This window comes from Fulmarus glacialis, unplaced genomic scaffold (genome assembly GCF_000690835.1).
Source record: "Fulmarus glacialis isolate BGI_N327 unplaced genomic scaffold, ASM69083v1 scaffold37537, whole genome shotgun sequence".
In the NCBI taxonomy this organism is placed as follows: domain Eukaryota; kingdom Metazoa; phylum Chordata; class Aves; order Procellariiformes; family Procellariidae; genus Fulmarus; species Fulmarus glacialis.
The window spans coordinates 21,575-38,693 of record NW_009223209.1 but is presented as its reverse complement, the minus strand read 5'-3'; the positions used below and the strand labels follow the sequence as shown (position 1 = coordinate 38,693).

General features: G+C 46.4%; 1 protein-coding gene across 1 annotated transcript in view; it reads right to left on the bottom strand.

Moving 5' to 3' along the window:
- SETD1B (SET domain containing 1B) overlaps positions 1-17,119 on the bottom strand; it is a gene marked incomplete at its 5' end in the record, with an annotated part of 48,911 nt that overhangs the window by 10,594 nt on the left and 21,198 nt on the right. The window contains 3 exons of the mRNA XM_009581729.1: positions 850-937; positions 1,895-2,065; positions 7,221-7,991. Coding sequence (XP_009580024.1) covers positions 850-937; positions 1,895-2,065; positions 7,221-7,991 — 1,030 coding nt within the window. The remainder of the gene's footprint in view (positions 1-849; positions 938-1,894; positions 2,066-7,220; positions 7,992-17,119) is intronic.

Sequence of the window (17,119 nt, the reverse complement as noted above, 5' to 3'; positions counted from 1 at the left end):
GACTACATAATAGAAACTTTGTCTTTGGGAAGATCAAAGTTAGGAGCAATGTGCCCATGTGGTGTGTGAGTCCCCAGGCTTACAGGGGCTTACTAATTTCACAGTGCAAGTGAGGGCGAGACTGGGTGCAGGGTGTTGAAATGCCAAAGATGGCAAGATGCAGGTGGCCAAAGCTGACAAGCTGTAGGCAGAGCAGCTAGAAGACATGGCACGACTGAGATCAGAACGGGTAAGCCGAATTTAACACCTTTTTGTTTTATTTAAGTGCTTTACTAAACCCTGCTTCTGTACTTTGGCTTCAAAACCAGTTGTTAGTCTGAATCAACTTTATGGCACATCCACTTTTTTATGCAAAACAAAGGGGATTCAAAGCTTTGTCTTATTTCTACTCTTCCCTGCTTCCAGGAAAAAATGTTAAAATATTTTCAAATAGATTTTTCTGGCAAGTAAGTTTGTTTTGTTTTTAAAATCAAATGCAGGGCAAACCGTCTCTTATGTGCTTTTTCCCACAAAGCACCCAGTGAGCTGCAAGCACGCCCCTGGAACAGTCCATGAACTCATATGAGCTCCCTCTACTGGGTGACCAGCTCTGCATCAGCAGAACTAAAATAGGTTATGAGTTAGTCATAAAATGTGGGTCTTAAATTTCCCGCCAGTGAATTTAAGATAACTGAATCCAGAGGAGACATCTCCCAGCTGATCAGAGTTTTGTGAGAAGCAGGGTTTTGGCTCAGATCCTTGACTCTGTGTCTAACTGTAAGTAAGCACACTGTTGTGAAGTTTAAAAGGATTCAGCTTGCATGTGGTTTGCATCTGCTCTTGTGTTTCAAACAAATGTGCTTTGCAAACCTTCATCTTCATCATCGACAGAAGTAGAAGGCCGGATTCTCTTCTGATCTCCTGCTGAGGCAGCCTCAGGTGGCTCCTTTCTTTTCACCTGAACAAAAGACACAATTAGCATTTCTAAAAGTTTAGAAACAGCAGAAATCAACTTCTTAAGCAAATTGCTACTGCTTTACTTTGCCATGGTGACTTACACCCAGAAACCAAGGGCAACTTCCCAGCTCTTGATCCCTTTATTTGCTTACAAACAGAATTTCACTGTGAATGAAATTCTACCCCTTCAATTTGCATCAAAACACTCTGGGTACCAGCATGGTGCATGTCATCACCAGGTACTTTGAAGATGACAGAGAAAACTCTTGACAAATGCATGTGTCTGAGATGTAGCAGAACAGAAATAGAGCCTGAGCCTATGACATCTTAAAGAACCTCAAAGCAAGTTTTATTCCAAACAAAGACTGCGGAATCTCTCATCCCAAACCTTTACTTGCACCTTCTGTGCATTCAAAATCCTAATTTCGGGAAGCCCTCTACCCTCCCCCCTCCTTTTTTTAAGATACTTTTCATTTTTTATGTAAATGCTCTTTAAAATAGGTGACCCTATGCTTGCAAGTCTGATTCTGTAAACTCACATGAGGCAGAGAACACTTTTAATCAAACTTCAGGTGAGACTCAGCTGCCAAACTGCAAGACATTCTAAGCAAAGAAATAACTGTGTAAAGCACTATGAGCATAAGCACATATTTTTACAATCACGCTGAAACGCTGTGTCCTAAACACAGGCAAATGTCTCATTTACCTTGCAGAGCAGAGAGATCCTTTACGGACAATTCACACAAGTGGTAGATGAAAAGCTAAGGCTGGGAAAGAGGATCCTTGCTTTTACAGTGTACTGGTGGGTTACAAGTGATGCTGTCAGAAGCAACCCCGTAGACGAACACAGCGTGGTTAACCAGCCTGTACGGCTTTGGGGCACAAACCTAGAGAGGTCTGTCCTCCTAATGCTCTTTTAGGGAATGTTAGCATAATGAAGACAGATCTTTGTTTTTACCTTGAAGGATGGCAACCGGATGGCCCCTCGTAACCCAATGCCCAAGCCAATTCCCTCATATCCCAGGCCTTCTCCTTTGTTCCAGTTCTCCAAAAGACAAGATGCGATTCGATCCTTCGGCTTTGGTTTTTCCTCCAGTTCTCCTCCAGACTTCACTGGAGTGAGAGATGCCTGCAACAGAGAAAGCACACTTGAGAGGGAAAGTTTCCTGGGGAGCACACAAACTCTGGAAACCATTTAGACGTTGAGGTTTGTGAAGTATCACTGCCTTGCCCAGGCATCAGTTTCTCTGAAGGAAAGAGCATCTGAAGGTGCACCATATGACCACACACTCTTGAAAGGGATAACATGCTGAAGCTCTTCTTGATAATGAGACCTTTCGATCTCTGAGAAGCTTTCTCCCCTTTGCATTTTAAGAAGTTATTTTCTCTGCACAGGGCACTAAAACTCCTGGAGACAAACCTGCTGGGACTCCCAGAGCAGTGGCTTGGCATAGGACACCAAGTGATGTTGCATTTGGAGCCATCACACTGTCAGGTAGCAGAGCAGACACTCTTGCTTTCTTCACTGAGTGTTTTAAAACATGACCTCAATTTCCTTCACATGCTGCTTAACATAGGCCGAAGTACTTCTCAAGAGAGGACAAGGGAAATGAACAGACCCATTAGCCCCCATAGCTCACTTCAGGTCTCCCCAGCGCCTGGTGAGGGGACCACAGTGACCACCTTCAGAACAGCCAGAATCCAACACAGATGCTAGAAGCTAGGACAGATGAAAGGGTGCAAACATGAACCCAGGTCTCGAAGCCCGAGGGATCACATTCCTCTACCCAGGCAGGAGCTACCTAGTGCCAAGGAGCAGCTACTGCACAAGCGTCCTGAACTCTGAAGGGAAGCTATGGAGCTGGGATACACCATCACCCCTGAACTCCCAAACGCTGCAAGAGCCCATCTGGTCTGATCACAGATAAATGAGAAACAGAGCTACACATATACCTCTTACAAATAACTCAAGCATGACTTAGGCAAGTTAGCCTAACGCTGTGTTATCTACCTTCATTTGCTAACCCACATAACTAAAAGCAATTTCAGACCTTCTAGTTGGGAAGACCTTTCTTCTTTTTAGTGTAAGGCATAGTATAGTGAGTCAAAAACCACACAGACCCCTGTGTTCACTTAGCAATCACAGCCCAAGTCCAGAAAAACTGTCAGAAGTCTCCAGTCCTGGGAAACAGAAAAATCAAAATATTAGGTGAAACACCTAAGGGTCTACAAAACTTGGTAACTAGACACACAGCCTCATCTCTGCTCAGCCACAACAAACCCCTTTTCACCGGAGCTGAGGTGTGAAGGAAGAGCAGGAATTCAAACCTCTGCAGCCGTGGAGAGGCGGATGAGCAGGGGAGAGTATCACGCAGGGTGGCATGCCATGCTCTTCTTGAGCAAAGGGCACCGGAGGTAATGTTCACTCGCATCAGCCAGTGGCGTAACACCTTCTAAAAATCGGTTTCTCTTAGAGACATTAACAGAGCTAATTTGCCGAAGCTGGCTGTAATCACCGAAGAGGAAGCGTAAGCTCAGCTCTCCTGCTAATAAGGGAGAAGACTAATGGGAATATCAAGCAGAGAATCTAGGCGGCAGCACTCTGTGGCCAGGGATGGCTGGTTATTCCTGGCACTCTGCTTAATGCATCTTACTCAGGCTTTCAAACCTAAACCCATCACTAGATTCGGCAACAGGGCAGAGTTCTCCCCTAGCTCAGGCAGACAAAGTCCATGATACGTGCTGCCTTCTCTAGCAACATGCTCCCTAGCAGCTTTCAGCCCATACGTCTTCCATCCTGCCTGACCTAGGATGCCCGTTGTACACTTGAGCTTTCCCACCTTCTACCTACGGCACGATACTTCTTGGCAGTCAATCAGCTGCCCAAGTCGATTCCTTTAATGGAATATAGCAGCCAAAAAACAGAGAGAAAAGAGAGAAACTGAGGCACAGGAGGTGACAAGTGTGTTGCCTTCTTGTGCGTCGTTAAAGGTTCAGGGGCTGCCAACAGCGCTGCGTAGATAATATTGCTGTCCTACTAAACTTGAACATTGTCGTCAGCCAGGGTCAAAAAGAAACCCACAAGGGTTCCTGCTCTTACCCTTAGGGAAGGTCAGGGAGATAGTGGACCCGCAAAGAGGGATACACCTACTGTAGGAGCTGGCATACGGTGGAGCTCATGCACTTCCAAGATGAGCTTTGATCTCCCCTGTGAAATAACAGGAGGGCTGCTCCAGCTGATGGTCCAAGGACAGGAGATATTAAAAGATATTATCTCTCCCTACAAATCTGCCTCATTTATTTCTAAAGGAAAAAAAGATGTCAACAAGCACATATGTTGTCTTATTTATACTTCCAAACTGAAAATAATATAATTTCTTTCACTACTGTCAATCAGTAAGGAAAAATACGAAGAGCTCCAATTAAAACCATTAGGAGGGAGGAAATGGGGATGCAGGGCCTGTTTTGGAGGTCATTTCAGCTCAAACAGTGCCTGGAGGTCTTGGTCCATTCTAGAAAAATCAGTGTGATGGCAAAGTATGTGTGGAACTGACCTCCAGCTGCCACCAAAGAGCCCAGACAGCTCATCCTCACGTGTGCATAATGACACCAGCAACAGGAAGGTACAGTTTAAGCTGAATATCATGTTTTGTTTTGCTTTGGCAAAAGCAGGCAGCTTATGACTGAGAAGGAATCCTGTCCTGTACCAATGTCAGTCCTAGCAGAAAGGAGGCTCTGAAATCTGTGTGATTTTTCTGCATGCGACAGTAACGCATGGCCTGGCAGAGGCGGTGCCCTGAAGCAGCAACGGTTCTGGCACTTCTGTTCCTGCACGGAAAGCGCAAGTGTTTTTCCATGCAGCAATTTCATATTTTCAATTAGACTGCTCACATCCAACATAACCTGTGGCAAGGACTGTGGCAAGCTGCTGCAGTACAGTCAGCTTCCCTTCCCAAAGTGGGTTGCAAATTCCAGGTGAGGAAGGAATATGCTAAATCCAACCATGGTTCAGGATATAAAAGAGCCCAAGCAGCCGCTGAAGACCTGCCTTGACTTGCTTCTGCTTCTTCACTGCGGATGTCTGGTTTAAAACAATTTCTCGGGCACTTCAATTGCTGCTTTTGCAAGTGCTTGCTGGATCTGTTTCCCTCACTGCCCTGGAAACTCAGGGGCCTTCTCCAAAATTGTCAGCACACGCTCACTGGTAGGAGCAGAAGCTCTGAGCATTAGTCAGGAGGAGAGGGACTGGATTTCTCTCCGCACATCACGCCAGTCAGCTCTAAGCCAGAGCAAATTACACTGTCATAAAACAGCTGTTAAGCAGCAGCATTACCAACCTCTCTGGAAAGCCAAGGAGCTCTCCCAGGCACTAGAGTTAACACGCAACTGGCTTACAAAAACAGGTGGTGAAGATACTGCTCTGAAAATTGGCATCTGAAACAGAAAATGTAGCTGCAGGTTGTGGTGTTGGGTGGGGTTTTTTGTTGTTTTTTGGTGTTTGTTGTTTTTTTTTTTAATAACTCACTGTAATAGTAATTTTGAGGCTTGCATGAACCTTTCCAGTGTTAGCTTTTCTTTGGTAGAGACAAATTCACCACATATTAGATCACAGAGCTGCTTGCTAGCCGAGGTACACTTTAAATTGGCTGAGAAAGGATCCGACAATTCATGAAAAGCTGTTTTCTTAACTAATCCCCGGAACTCCTCGTGTATTTGGCCAATGTTCAGCTTTTGAGTTAATTGCTGTTGCGTACATGCACTGGGGAGGCAGGGAGAGCGCAGAGAACTGGAAATACCCACAGATCTCATCACACAAAGTGGGAAACACAAAATAGTGGCTTGGTGGTTTCAAACACTCCTGTTGCATCTGACTAGTTTTTTTGAGCTAAAGTTAGCTTCCTCTTAGATGCAAGAAGCCCTTGCACATTCGTCTCCTGATTTCGGGGTAATTTCCTCCTGCAAACCCCTTCCTGGAGGCAGCCAGCAGTGCCACAGACCACCAAAAAAAAAAATCAGCTAAACTTTTCACATTTCAGGCCCTGGAACTACTACATTGAAGGGGAAAAGGGAAAGGAGATTGGGGCGGGGAAGTGAATAACCCTGGGCTTTCGGGGCATAAGGCATTTTGGGGTGTTCTTGAAGGCCTCACCAAAAGGGGCACAGCGGAGAGGACTCTCCCACGTGTACGTGCTCTGTCTGTAGGAGCAGCTAGCCTTGTTCTATGACTACTGCTCGGTAAACCTCAGCTTTAATGGGAGTGTGCAAGCCCCACCTGGCAGGGAAAGTCTGCAAACACGCACCATGGGGCTGCGGTGACACTCAGGAGGTCTCCTAGTCTGTGACCCTGCCCTGGGGCAGCAGTGGCTGCAGCGATGTCCTTCCTCAAAGACTCCTGTGTAAGGACATTACAGCTCTCTGAAACACAGCTGGAAAAACAGCTCATTTGCAGATCCCTCCTGGGTAATGCCCCAGCATGGCCGGTGCATCCTGCCGAGACAAGCGGAGCAGCCATGCAGGCTGGCTTGGGGAACGCACCGCCAAAGACGAACATGCTCTCGTTTAGTCCCTCACGCAGAAAGGGCTGCCCTGAGGTGGTCCCAAAGCTGGAGGGGATGAAGAGGAGAAGATCCACCGCAAAGCGGAGGGATGACACTGAGAACTAAACACTTCTTCCTCAGGCCCACATTCAAATCAGTGGGATGGTGTGAGACAGAGCAGCAGTTCACTCCTAGGTGAGCACTTACGGCTCCACACATGTTCAGAGACAACTCTGCACAGGGTACCTCCATCAATGACTAGGAAGGACTAAAATTCCCAGCCTGTGTTTGTTCTGATGGCAAAGCAGCATGAAATGCCTGCATATATGGAGTGACACCATGGAAATAAGCCAGGTTTAATATCCAGGTGCCAACTTGTCCCAAGGCAGGTGCCTGTAGTGATGGAGCACTTTCCAGATATTTGCGGGCTGAAGTCTGCTGCTCCCAGCACACACTCCTGCCGCCTGCCTCAGCACAAAGACCAGCCCCATGGCAAAGCATGGAGGCAGGCAAGGGACAGGGACATGCATGCCTCCCATAGAATTTCAGCAGCTTCAAGCAATGTGGTTTCTCACAGCAAAGCTATTCCATGCCTTTATTTTTTGCTTCTGTTTTAGTTAGGGTTTAAAATTTTAGGGTTGTGGGGTTTTTTTTAGTCAGTTCCAGATTCCTGCTTACCCATGCCCTGGCCACAAGCACTATGAACAGTTCTCCCCAGGATCCAGCACAGAATATGTGAAAGCTTACCTTTGCCAGACGTTCCTTCTTGTCCCACCAGTCATCAAATGCCCGAAACGCTACCACTTCAACCATCTTCCGGTTCAGGTCCCTTTTCATGATAGCCTTTAGTTCCTTCACTATGACCAGGAGGACTCCATCCACAGTGGCTTTGTGGGGATCTTCCTTCTTGGGCTCATAGCCTGGTGGTGGAACTGAGGGGTCAAACTTGGGCAGTGGTGGCCACTGCTGTCCACGACCAAGAGCTGCTCCCATCGAGAAAGGGCGGTAGGGCGGAAGATTCACAAACTGCATCCGGCCCGTCATGAAAGGCGGATACTGGTATGTGTTCTGTGCCTGCATCATGCGGCTCAGCATCTGAGTTTGCATCTGGAAGGACATTGGCATGCCACCCCACTGGTTGCCCAAGACACTTATCATATCCACTTGCATGACAGGGAACATGCCAGGATGGAACGGAGGAAGTGGAGGCAAGATATGAGGCGGAGGGACCCCAGGGGGGGCAGGGAGCGGAGGCGGGGGGACGGTGACGGCGGGGTGAGTGGGTGGAGGTGGCGGAGGTAGTGGTGGAGGCATCGGGAAGCCTGGCTGTGGAGGCGGCGGAGGAGGAAGAGGAGGGAATCCCGGTGGTGGCATGGGGGGAATCGACGGGGCCATCACGGCTGTGTTGCTGACGGAGGAGTTCACCACAATGGTTTTGGCACATTCTGCACTGGTGATGGGCGCAGGGTTGGTCTCGTCGTCAGAGATTTCCATGTCCTCCCCTGAAGAATGCTGACCCTGCAACAAAAGAGAGAGAATAGGTGAGGAGCACGTTCCTTTTATATTAAATACCACAGCGCTGGCTGCTTCAAACAAAAGCTAAGTTTAACACACGTTTTAATTGGGAATGGAGAAAAGCGAGCGATGCTCTGAAGAGACAGGGCCCATTGAGCAGCTGGTGCCTATTGAAGCTTTTCTCTTCCATGTCAGACCTCAGGAAGCAGAGAGGTAAAAGCTTTCTAAAAGAGCATCAGTACCAACTGAACAAAAACCTCAGCTTCTATGGAATAGGAGGAATTGCTCCTGTGCTCGGCAAAATACACACAATCCAAATGTCTTTCACTGCAAGATACATTATATCTCTTATTTGCATCAAATACTGACAGGTGCATTAAACCATGAGGTTTTATTCCTTAGTTTTCACCATGCACGAAGAATTACCCTGTTTATTTAATTATAATCCCTGGCTCATTTGCTGTCAACTTTTAACCTCTAATTGTGGGAAGACAATACTTCCACATGGTTGCTGCTACTAAAAGTTGTCTTGACTAGATCACAGCAATTCACATGGAAAAAAAGAACCTCAAATCTGCTTAAATTGCCTTTAAACATCAGAGTCATAAATGCTGGGATTCAAAGACATAGGATATGTCATGTTCTTGGGCAAAATTAATACTTTACTAGCCACAAGAAATACAGGTACAGCGTTATATAAAATGCTAAAACGATGTCCCACCTCCACTGTCAAAGGGATGGAAACTGGACTAGAAAAGAGGGTGCCTGCTTGCTCTGAAGTCTCAGAGCTGCCTGATTAGGTCTCATATAACAGAAAAGCCTCACAAGCTATCTCCATCCTCAACAGCAAATGGTCACACCTGCACGCTATGTCCTACAGGCACTTCAGTCCTGAAGGTGTCTCCAGCACAAAGAAACCACATGTATGACTGTCACAGCCCTCAGGTATTGTTAAAACAAACCCTGATAAGAAATAGAGCAACCAAATATTGCTGGAAGACATATCAAACACACTTTATCTAGGAAACACGAATGGGGTTGACCTTTTACTAGTGGGATGTCAGCAAAGACAGGACAGGTTCCCAACAACCTTCTCCAAAACTATTTCTCCCATTCTTCCTTTTTTTGCAGCTAAAATCATCAAAACCCACCACTCTTGTGACAGCAAACATCCCTCAGCTATTTTCAGGACTGAAAAGCAGAAGCACTCATCACGACCTTCTCTCCCAGGCTCTCCACAAGCATGACTGGCCTGCCTCCTTTGAACGACTTACTAAGCACTTCCTTCCTCACAACAGCTTTGCACAAAAAAGCCAGACAAACAGTTTGCATGTTGCCACCAGCTGATCTAAATAAAGAGCATCCCCATGTTCACCAGTGCAGACAAGAGCACAGCAGCGATGCTTCATGTCCGCCGGAGCTCTCCTGGATGCTGCAGGCTCTAGCCCAGCTGAGACAGTAAGAGATCACGATCAAGTGGTCTTTAAGTGCCTCTCTATATCTCAGTCCTGGCAAGAGTTTTGGAACCCGCTGGCTGTTTTCAGCCAAATTTGACTGAAGATCCCAAAGATGTTTATTTCTTCCATGTTTCGTGCCAGCAAGTGCCTGTTCTGTCTGCTCTCCTACCAGCCTCCCCAATCTGAAAGAAAAGAGCAATAGAGCTCAGCCCTTAACAGACAGTGGAGAACCTGCACTGGGGAGAGCTGATGGGAAGCAGGCTTTGTTGGCAGTTCTCATCCTGAAGCTGCTGTGATTTGATTTTTAACCTGTGAATTTTGCACAGGGGTAGGGGAACAAAAGCAAGAGCAGCTGAGTTGACTGTAGCTATATGAAGCTGAGCAACCACAGCTATCCAAATCAAACCAAATGCTTCACTTTTTATCAAAGGTCATCTCTGCTACAACAGCTACCACCAGAGAGCAGGCTGAGCACAAGGCTTGCAACAGCAGCTTTGCAAATCCTCCTGTCCTAGCACCTCCCCTCGCCCTGGCTTCCCCGTGTTCCTCTGCTGCAGCATGAACCCACTGGCTCACGCACCGCATGGGTCACCCCCAAAAAGCCACTCGTAGTTTTAGTGGTCTGAAAATGCCCAACCCCTCAGGTCAACAAGGAGACCACCATTTACCCCTGCAGAAGGGCTGAAAGCATGAGCCTGGCAAACCCTGCAGCGAGGGCTATCAACCCGCTGCTAACCGTAACGGAGAGGGGACTCTCCTGTAGTTGCTGAGTTGCTTTAGTGCATCTGTACGTGCACGGATGTACTCCGAGGGCTGTTTTGTAAACCCTAAAATGAACAGCTAAAAAAGGAGAAGTAGAAATAATAACCCATAGCACTTGGGTCTTTCCAAAGCCAAATTGTATCATCTCCTCTTTGAGCTCTCCACATCTGGCTAACATTTCTAAGTGGGTCTCATACCCTGCATCCTCCCAGCTGCTCTATCGCAGTCACATCCCACGCCAAAGATGCCGGGGAATGAAAGGATGTTCTGCAGTTTCAACTACCACAGCTCCAGTGAAAGGGGCAAAGGAAGAGCAAAGATGACAACTGTGGCAGGTGTAAACAAGTTTCCTGCGAAACAGACCCCATTTTTCAGTACGTGAACACAAAAGGCACTGTTAAAAGCACTGGCTCCAATTGCAAAAGCTGGATGATGCTAAAGGTCAGCGTTGGATAGGAAGCCACGAGTGTTCAGGCTACCAAAGACAGACAAAATCAGCTTCATATTCGCATTCATCTCATCTGATGGGATATGGAGGAACGTCACCCCACGAAGCCCCGGTGGAGCACCAGCACCAGGCACTGCCACGGGGAGCTCCAAGCCACAAATTCTCCCCGATCCTCAGTCCTTCCCGCAGGATCTTGCACCTTCCCGATGCTACCCAACACCAGTCTGAGTCACCACTCAAGATCGGTCTCTGCTGAGCACACACCACCAGTCCCAAAGTGCCTGCCCAAGCCGACACGTCCTCCCTTCCCGGAGCACCACCAGCACAGAGCAGCCCATCTCAGCCAGTCCTGCCGTAGGAGACCCGCGTGCTCCTGCCATCACCCAGAGCCCACTCCCATCCGCACCAGCCTTTTACTCAGTCTCAATACCAAAGAATCCTGCCTGATAAATGAGATTGGTTTTCCCTCTTGAAGGAAATATCAGATAGAAAAAGCCAATCCTGAAATTGCAGAGAGGTGGCAGGACTAGCCAGACTCCATGTTGTAGTGCGTAGCAGCTTTCTTCATTTATACATGCATTTATTTTTACTTATGCTGAAACGAGAACTGCTCAAGCAGTAAGTAGCATTTTTGGAAGACTGAAAGATTATTTGTTTTTAATTCTTTTGGTGCTCAGATGGTTCTGCAGGAAGCAACAACAGATTCCCTGCTTCCTACAATGTTGGGCTGACAACTCACCTGCACTTGCACAGTGAACACAGTCTGTGCTCCAGTATTATCCTAAGCAACATGGAAAGTGAAAGAGATTAAGCAGCAGGGAGAAACAGATCAAAAAGGCAGGGGTGGGGTGGGGTGGGAAGAATACACAAGGTTAGGAAAGAGGTCAAACCAAAAGAAGATCATCTACAAGGAAGTCTTTAAAGAAAGTTAAGAGGAATGAATATTTAAAGCGGATAAACAGTCACAGGAAAGTTGTATCTAAGGGCACCAACTGAGTGAGAGAGATCAAGGTACAGAAGGAAAAACCAAGGGGAGACATAGAAAGATCTTTTGTTATATGAATTTCTTCTTTTCATTCACCTGTCTGAATCTGGATTTACTGTGGTTGCTACCACATACCTCTCAGGGTAGAGCTGAAAAGTAGCTACACTGTCCTCCCAAAGAAACCACCTTCTAGCCGGCCTCCCTCTTTGCTCTCAGAAGGGGAAAAAAGTGAGATGAAATGTAGCACACGTACTGCTACGAGGATGTAACGGCCATCGCTGTCAAAAAACTGTGTCAATCAGTCCTGGAGTTCACCTGCGCATTTCTGAGGGCATCTAGTACAATGCCTCCAGAAAACCTCCCTTCAGCCCACTGAGAGAAAAGCCATTTCCAACTAAATTAATTTGTGCTGCCATCTTTACTTTGCATTAATTAAATTAAGAGTTAGCAAAACAGGTATTTAATTATACGCATGACACATTTTTCCAAAGGTGTTTTAATGATGCAAATTTGTAGGGAGAGATTCACGTCAGCGTAACTGGTTATAAATGGCCTCGTTCATTGTTCACCCAAAATGCTAGCTGCCACCTATAATATTGGTACAGTGTGCTTTAGCACAGGCAGAGCCTCTTGATTTAAGTGAAGGGAACATCCTGAGATCTCACTCCTGGATCAGCCTGAATAGTGACAGGGTAGAGAGCCACTGAATGCAGGGTATCGGTCTTATCTCAGAGCAATACCCAGCATTTAGCAAGCAAATGTTCATACCTGCGGAAAAAAGAAACTACATCCTAATATTTGCATGCAGAACTGGCAGTTTCCAGATGTGAAGAGGCTGTTCTCTCCCCGACCCAGAGTAGCACTGACACTGCGGCAGCGGCTGGGAGCTTCATCGTACGTGCTGTTCGGTACCTTTCCTACGGGCAGAGGAACTTCACATGCTTTCATTTCCTTTTAAAAAGGCCATCTGATAAAGAATTTATTCACAGAATACATTTTGAATACTGTCAGCTTGGGGTTAATTTCATTTAAATATTCTGCTGGGTACCAAGTTACCTATATTTGAGGTAGGGAACCTATATCACTGAACATAGCAACTACCCTGACATAGCCTGGCTGATCTCTGGTGCATCAAAATAATGAAACAGAGGATCAATGGCATTCAGCACAATGCAAGGTCATAAGCTTTAATAAAGTGAGGCATCCCATGCTTGCAAGAAATAGCAAACCTTTAAGCCTGCTGCAACTTGCTCTCACAGAAACCAAACAGAACAAAAAAATTCACTCCTTAAGCCCTAAAACTTGGAAAACTCCGTATTTAAGTACTGACAATCTTTACCATTTAAAATGTTAAGAAGAAGCTTTTCAATAAAGCTAGAACTAAAATCAGAAGTGGCTCTTGGACAAAAAGTTTTCATAACCTTGTCAAACAGTCATCACTTGGTTTTGGATTAAGTCCATTCAAGGATCTAAAAAATTCTAGGGATCTAAAATCTAGGGAAACGGCCTGAGTGCAATACGCTGCAATCCCAGGGTGAAAACAGCCCATGTTCTTGCACACATAACTCTCTCTTCCCAGACTCCTTCAGCAGAGCACATTAAAGAGAATGAGATGTTTCAAAGCTGCCACGTTTCTTACAACATCGTCCAGAACAAAAGGGAAGCCTGAGGATGCAAACCAGCCACCTGTAACTCTTCCTCAAAGATACAATTTTAATGAAAAACTCCTTTAAAAAAATACAAGCCCATTTAAGTTTGGCCCGGAGAACCCCACCATTCACTTTGCTAACAGAGTGAAATACCTCTTGCTGTCCAAAACCTACATACCGGAGCACAATGAAGGCTTCAGAGAGTATTGCTTTGTTCATTTTTAATCTGCTTTTAGCTAAAGAAGAGCTTGCAGGTTCCACACTTTCTTGGCAAAGCAAATAAAGAGGAGCTGTGCCTCTGAACTGCCCTCTTTGCTTACTGGGAGTGCAACACTCGGGCACGATGACGTGGCAGAGGGACCATGCTAAGCACTCACACCTCACGGTGTCTGGCGTGAACAAGGCAGACTCGGTACCATATTTACAATACATACAAATATTATTACTTTGCTAACTATAATTATAGCTCTCCCTCTGAAAGAACACACACAAGGGTGGTACTTTGCTGGTGTTACAGAAGTGGAGCACAGGAGGGCAGAGCTAACCAAGGTGGTTTGCCAGCAGTTTAGCTACAGCAGCAAAAAACACAGAGCAAACCTCTGCCTGCACCTTCCCGGGTAAGCCTTCAAGCCTGTTCAGATAACTGTGCCGTCACCAGCGCCCGTGGTGGCTCGCCTCGGCCAGCACACCGCCACTGCAGCCTGGATCTACACTGAAGTTTGTTTACTGCCTCCTCCCCGGACGCCCCGGGTTGGTTAGTCACATCTTTCAACCTCCTTTGGGCAGCTAAGAGAGCACCCGTCCTCCTGCTGCTGTCAAGCATGTGATTACAATCACGGCAGCTTTTAATTGGGACAAAAACAGCTTTCAGGTGTATTTGCACTATAATAAAATGCCCAGCTCAGGAACAGGCAAATGGAAAGATTAACACATTATAGATCAGTGATTATAAATATCTTCAGCAACATGTATTTCTATCTCAAGAACAGAAGATTGCAAGATTTTTACATAGCTATATATTTATACAGCACTTTGCAAATCTAACTCACAGGCAAAGGTGGCAAATGAAGCAGAGCAGAACACAGATCAGGGCTACGGACTCATCACCATGTCCTACAAAAACACAGGCACGAAAAAGGCTGCAACAGAGCAGGGATTTCTTGCAGGAGGAGAGAAGTTACTTGGGTGTTTTGGTTTCTTTATTATTGATTGCAAAAGCATCTCTTACTACTTGAAAAAGAGCATTCAAGCTCTATTAAATGACAATATCCTACCTGACACATACACTGTCTTGGCTCAGCCTGTGTTTTGGTTTGGTACTTACTTGCAGTGCTTCTTTGGCGCAGACTATCCTCCCCACACCTACAGGGCTGCACAACGAGTAGAACAAGTGACAATAATATTCAAGTGCTCATTGTAAACAAACAGCACTGTAAACACCAGCCTAACTTATGCCACTTTCTTTATTTCTTCTAATGACAAGAGGGAACTTTAAGTTGTTACCTCAAACCACAGAAGGATAGAGGAAGAATTCCCCAGAAGTCCCTGTCAGTCCCAGAACAGGGGGACAGGGGTGAGGAAAAGCCACCGCGGTGCCTGTTTGTGTCTCGCAATGTGCTGCCTCAGGTGCTGTCCCTAATTAGACTGTCCTGCACATGGGGAGATGCCACAAGTTGGGATTTGGAAGCATGCTAAGAAGGAGCTCACCTGGGCTTTCAGTGCATGGCAGGAGGGGCTCTCGAGGCAGGAAAGCACGTGAAGCTAATGCTTACAAACGGAAAAAGTCTCCTCACTCACTTCCACTGTTTCCTGACACTAGAAACGTAAGTAAATCAACTTGTGTTTCAACAACAGCGAGGGAGCTGGAAGGCTGCCCACTGGTCCATGCCATCATTAGAAAATCTAGTGAATTAAGATCATAAAATGAGCTAAAATGACAGAAGTACCAAAGACAGTATCGCAGACTCATGCAAATCTGCACTGCCAGTTTCCTGCAGGCCTCGGATGATGGCTCGAGCAAATGAGATGGGTCCCAGCACTTCGAGGTACCTTTTCAGACTCCAGAGGGGATTATCCTCTGCCTTCTCCCCGCAGGGCAGTGAAATAACATCAACGTGTCCAAGGAAAGGAACAGAGCAGTAGCTGAAGCCAGTATTTCCCAAAGCCAAGCCCAGGGACCACTGATGTGACACAGGGTATGAAATAGTGGTCCACAAAAAAACATGAAAAACAAAAAATAGGAGAAAATAAATGCAATGAATGAACATGAGGGATTCAGGCTATTTTTACTTGACACTAAATAGAAGCTCCAGTGGTTGTAGAAGCTGCATGGATTCTTCTTTCCAAAAGTTGAGATGGATCCTGGAGTAAGAAACACCACTTAGGCAGCCCCTAAGCACCTCCATGAGGCTAAAAACTTCTTTTATTTAACAAGAGATCCAAGGGAGGACAGACAACTCTATGTGAAGCAAAGAAGACAGAGATGGTAAGCAAATGCAGTGCGATTAGTGGTCCAAGGTAACGAGATCTTCACTGATCCAGAAACAAGACGACTTGAGAAATGTGATCCCAAAGGAAGAAGACTCAACCAGCATCCAGAACTTTCAAAAATCCCCTCTTGGCAAGAAAGCACCATACTTTATTTCTCAACACATATTCCAAGAGCCCACTGCAAGAGCTTCCTAGGATAGCAAGCCTCAGAGCCATAAATTAACCCAGTGGGAAAACAACTGCCAGATATGCCTCAGCAGAAAGCCTAAAGAGATGAATTGGCAAAGAGGGCAATAACTTGCCAAGGGGTTTGCTCTGTTAATGTTGAGTGCATTACCTTCCAGAAAAGGGGTAGTTTAATTCAGGTCTTTCTCCCTTCAGTAAGGGAAAGAAGGCTCTGAACTGCAAGCTTCACAGCATATAGTGTGGTTATACCGTTCCTGTTGGCAAGATCACCAAAGAAGGGATATTTGGAGAAGCCAGACATTGCCCCTGGGATTCCAGCATGCACAAGAGACTCTCCGGTGTCTGCAGGGACAGCTCTAGGAAGAGTGCAGGCTAACACAACATCCTTTGGGTCCACATTCATCAATGCTGAGACTGGAAGCTTCCAGACCCCCGACTGCACAGATATGAGCCAAGACAAACATGATCATACAACTGGGCAGATCACAAAATACAGTGAGAGTATGAGACGGGGAGTCACTGGCCCCCAGCCGAACATCAGGGATGCGTGGGCAGCCCATGCGTGCCACAGTGCAAAGCTTGCCTGGACAGTCGCCCCTCCTGCATTATATGAACAAATCCGAACTGGCAGGGCGAAGGTGTGCCCATTCAGGGGCTGCGTCATGCAGCCATAGTGTTTTTTATCACGTATGAAACCCTAAAATTGGATTTACATCTCATGGAACCATGGCCTTTTCCCTCAAGTCTTAAGTAGATCTTATTAAGGGGAAAGAAAAAGGTTTCTTTAGGGGGGGGAGAAGGAGGTAGGGAAAAGGGAGGAGGAAAAGAGACAGGGGTGTTAACGTTGGGGAGCCATGTAACAAGGCAGGCTCTTTCCACAGCAATAGTTGTTCTGATTTCCCTATTTTAGATGGGGGGAAGGGATAGCTGAAGAGCTATTTGCAATCTAACTTCAAAGGCTTTAGTCGGCTGGGAAGCTAAGTCATGCATAAAAGGATGGTAGAGTGGCAAGAAAATACCCCCTACAGATAAATTAGTCAGGGAATGTTCTCTGCTTCTCCCAAAGACTTTCATAGAGCCAGCCTGGCTTTACCCAGGTAAAGCTCTTTTCAGACACCAGGTTCAGTGATGCAGAGTCCTAGGAACAAACCAGC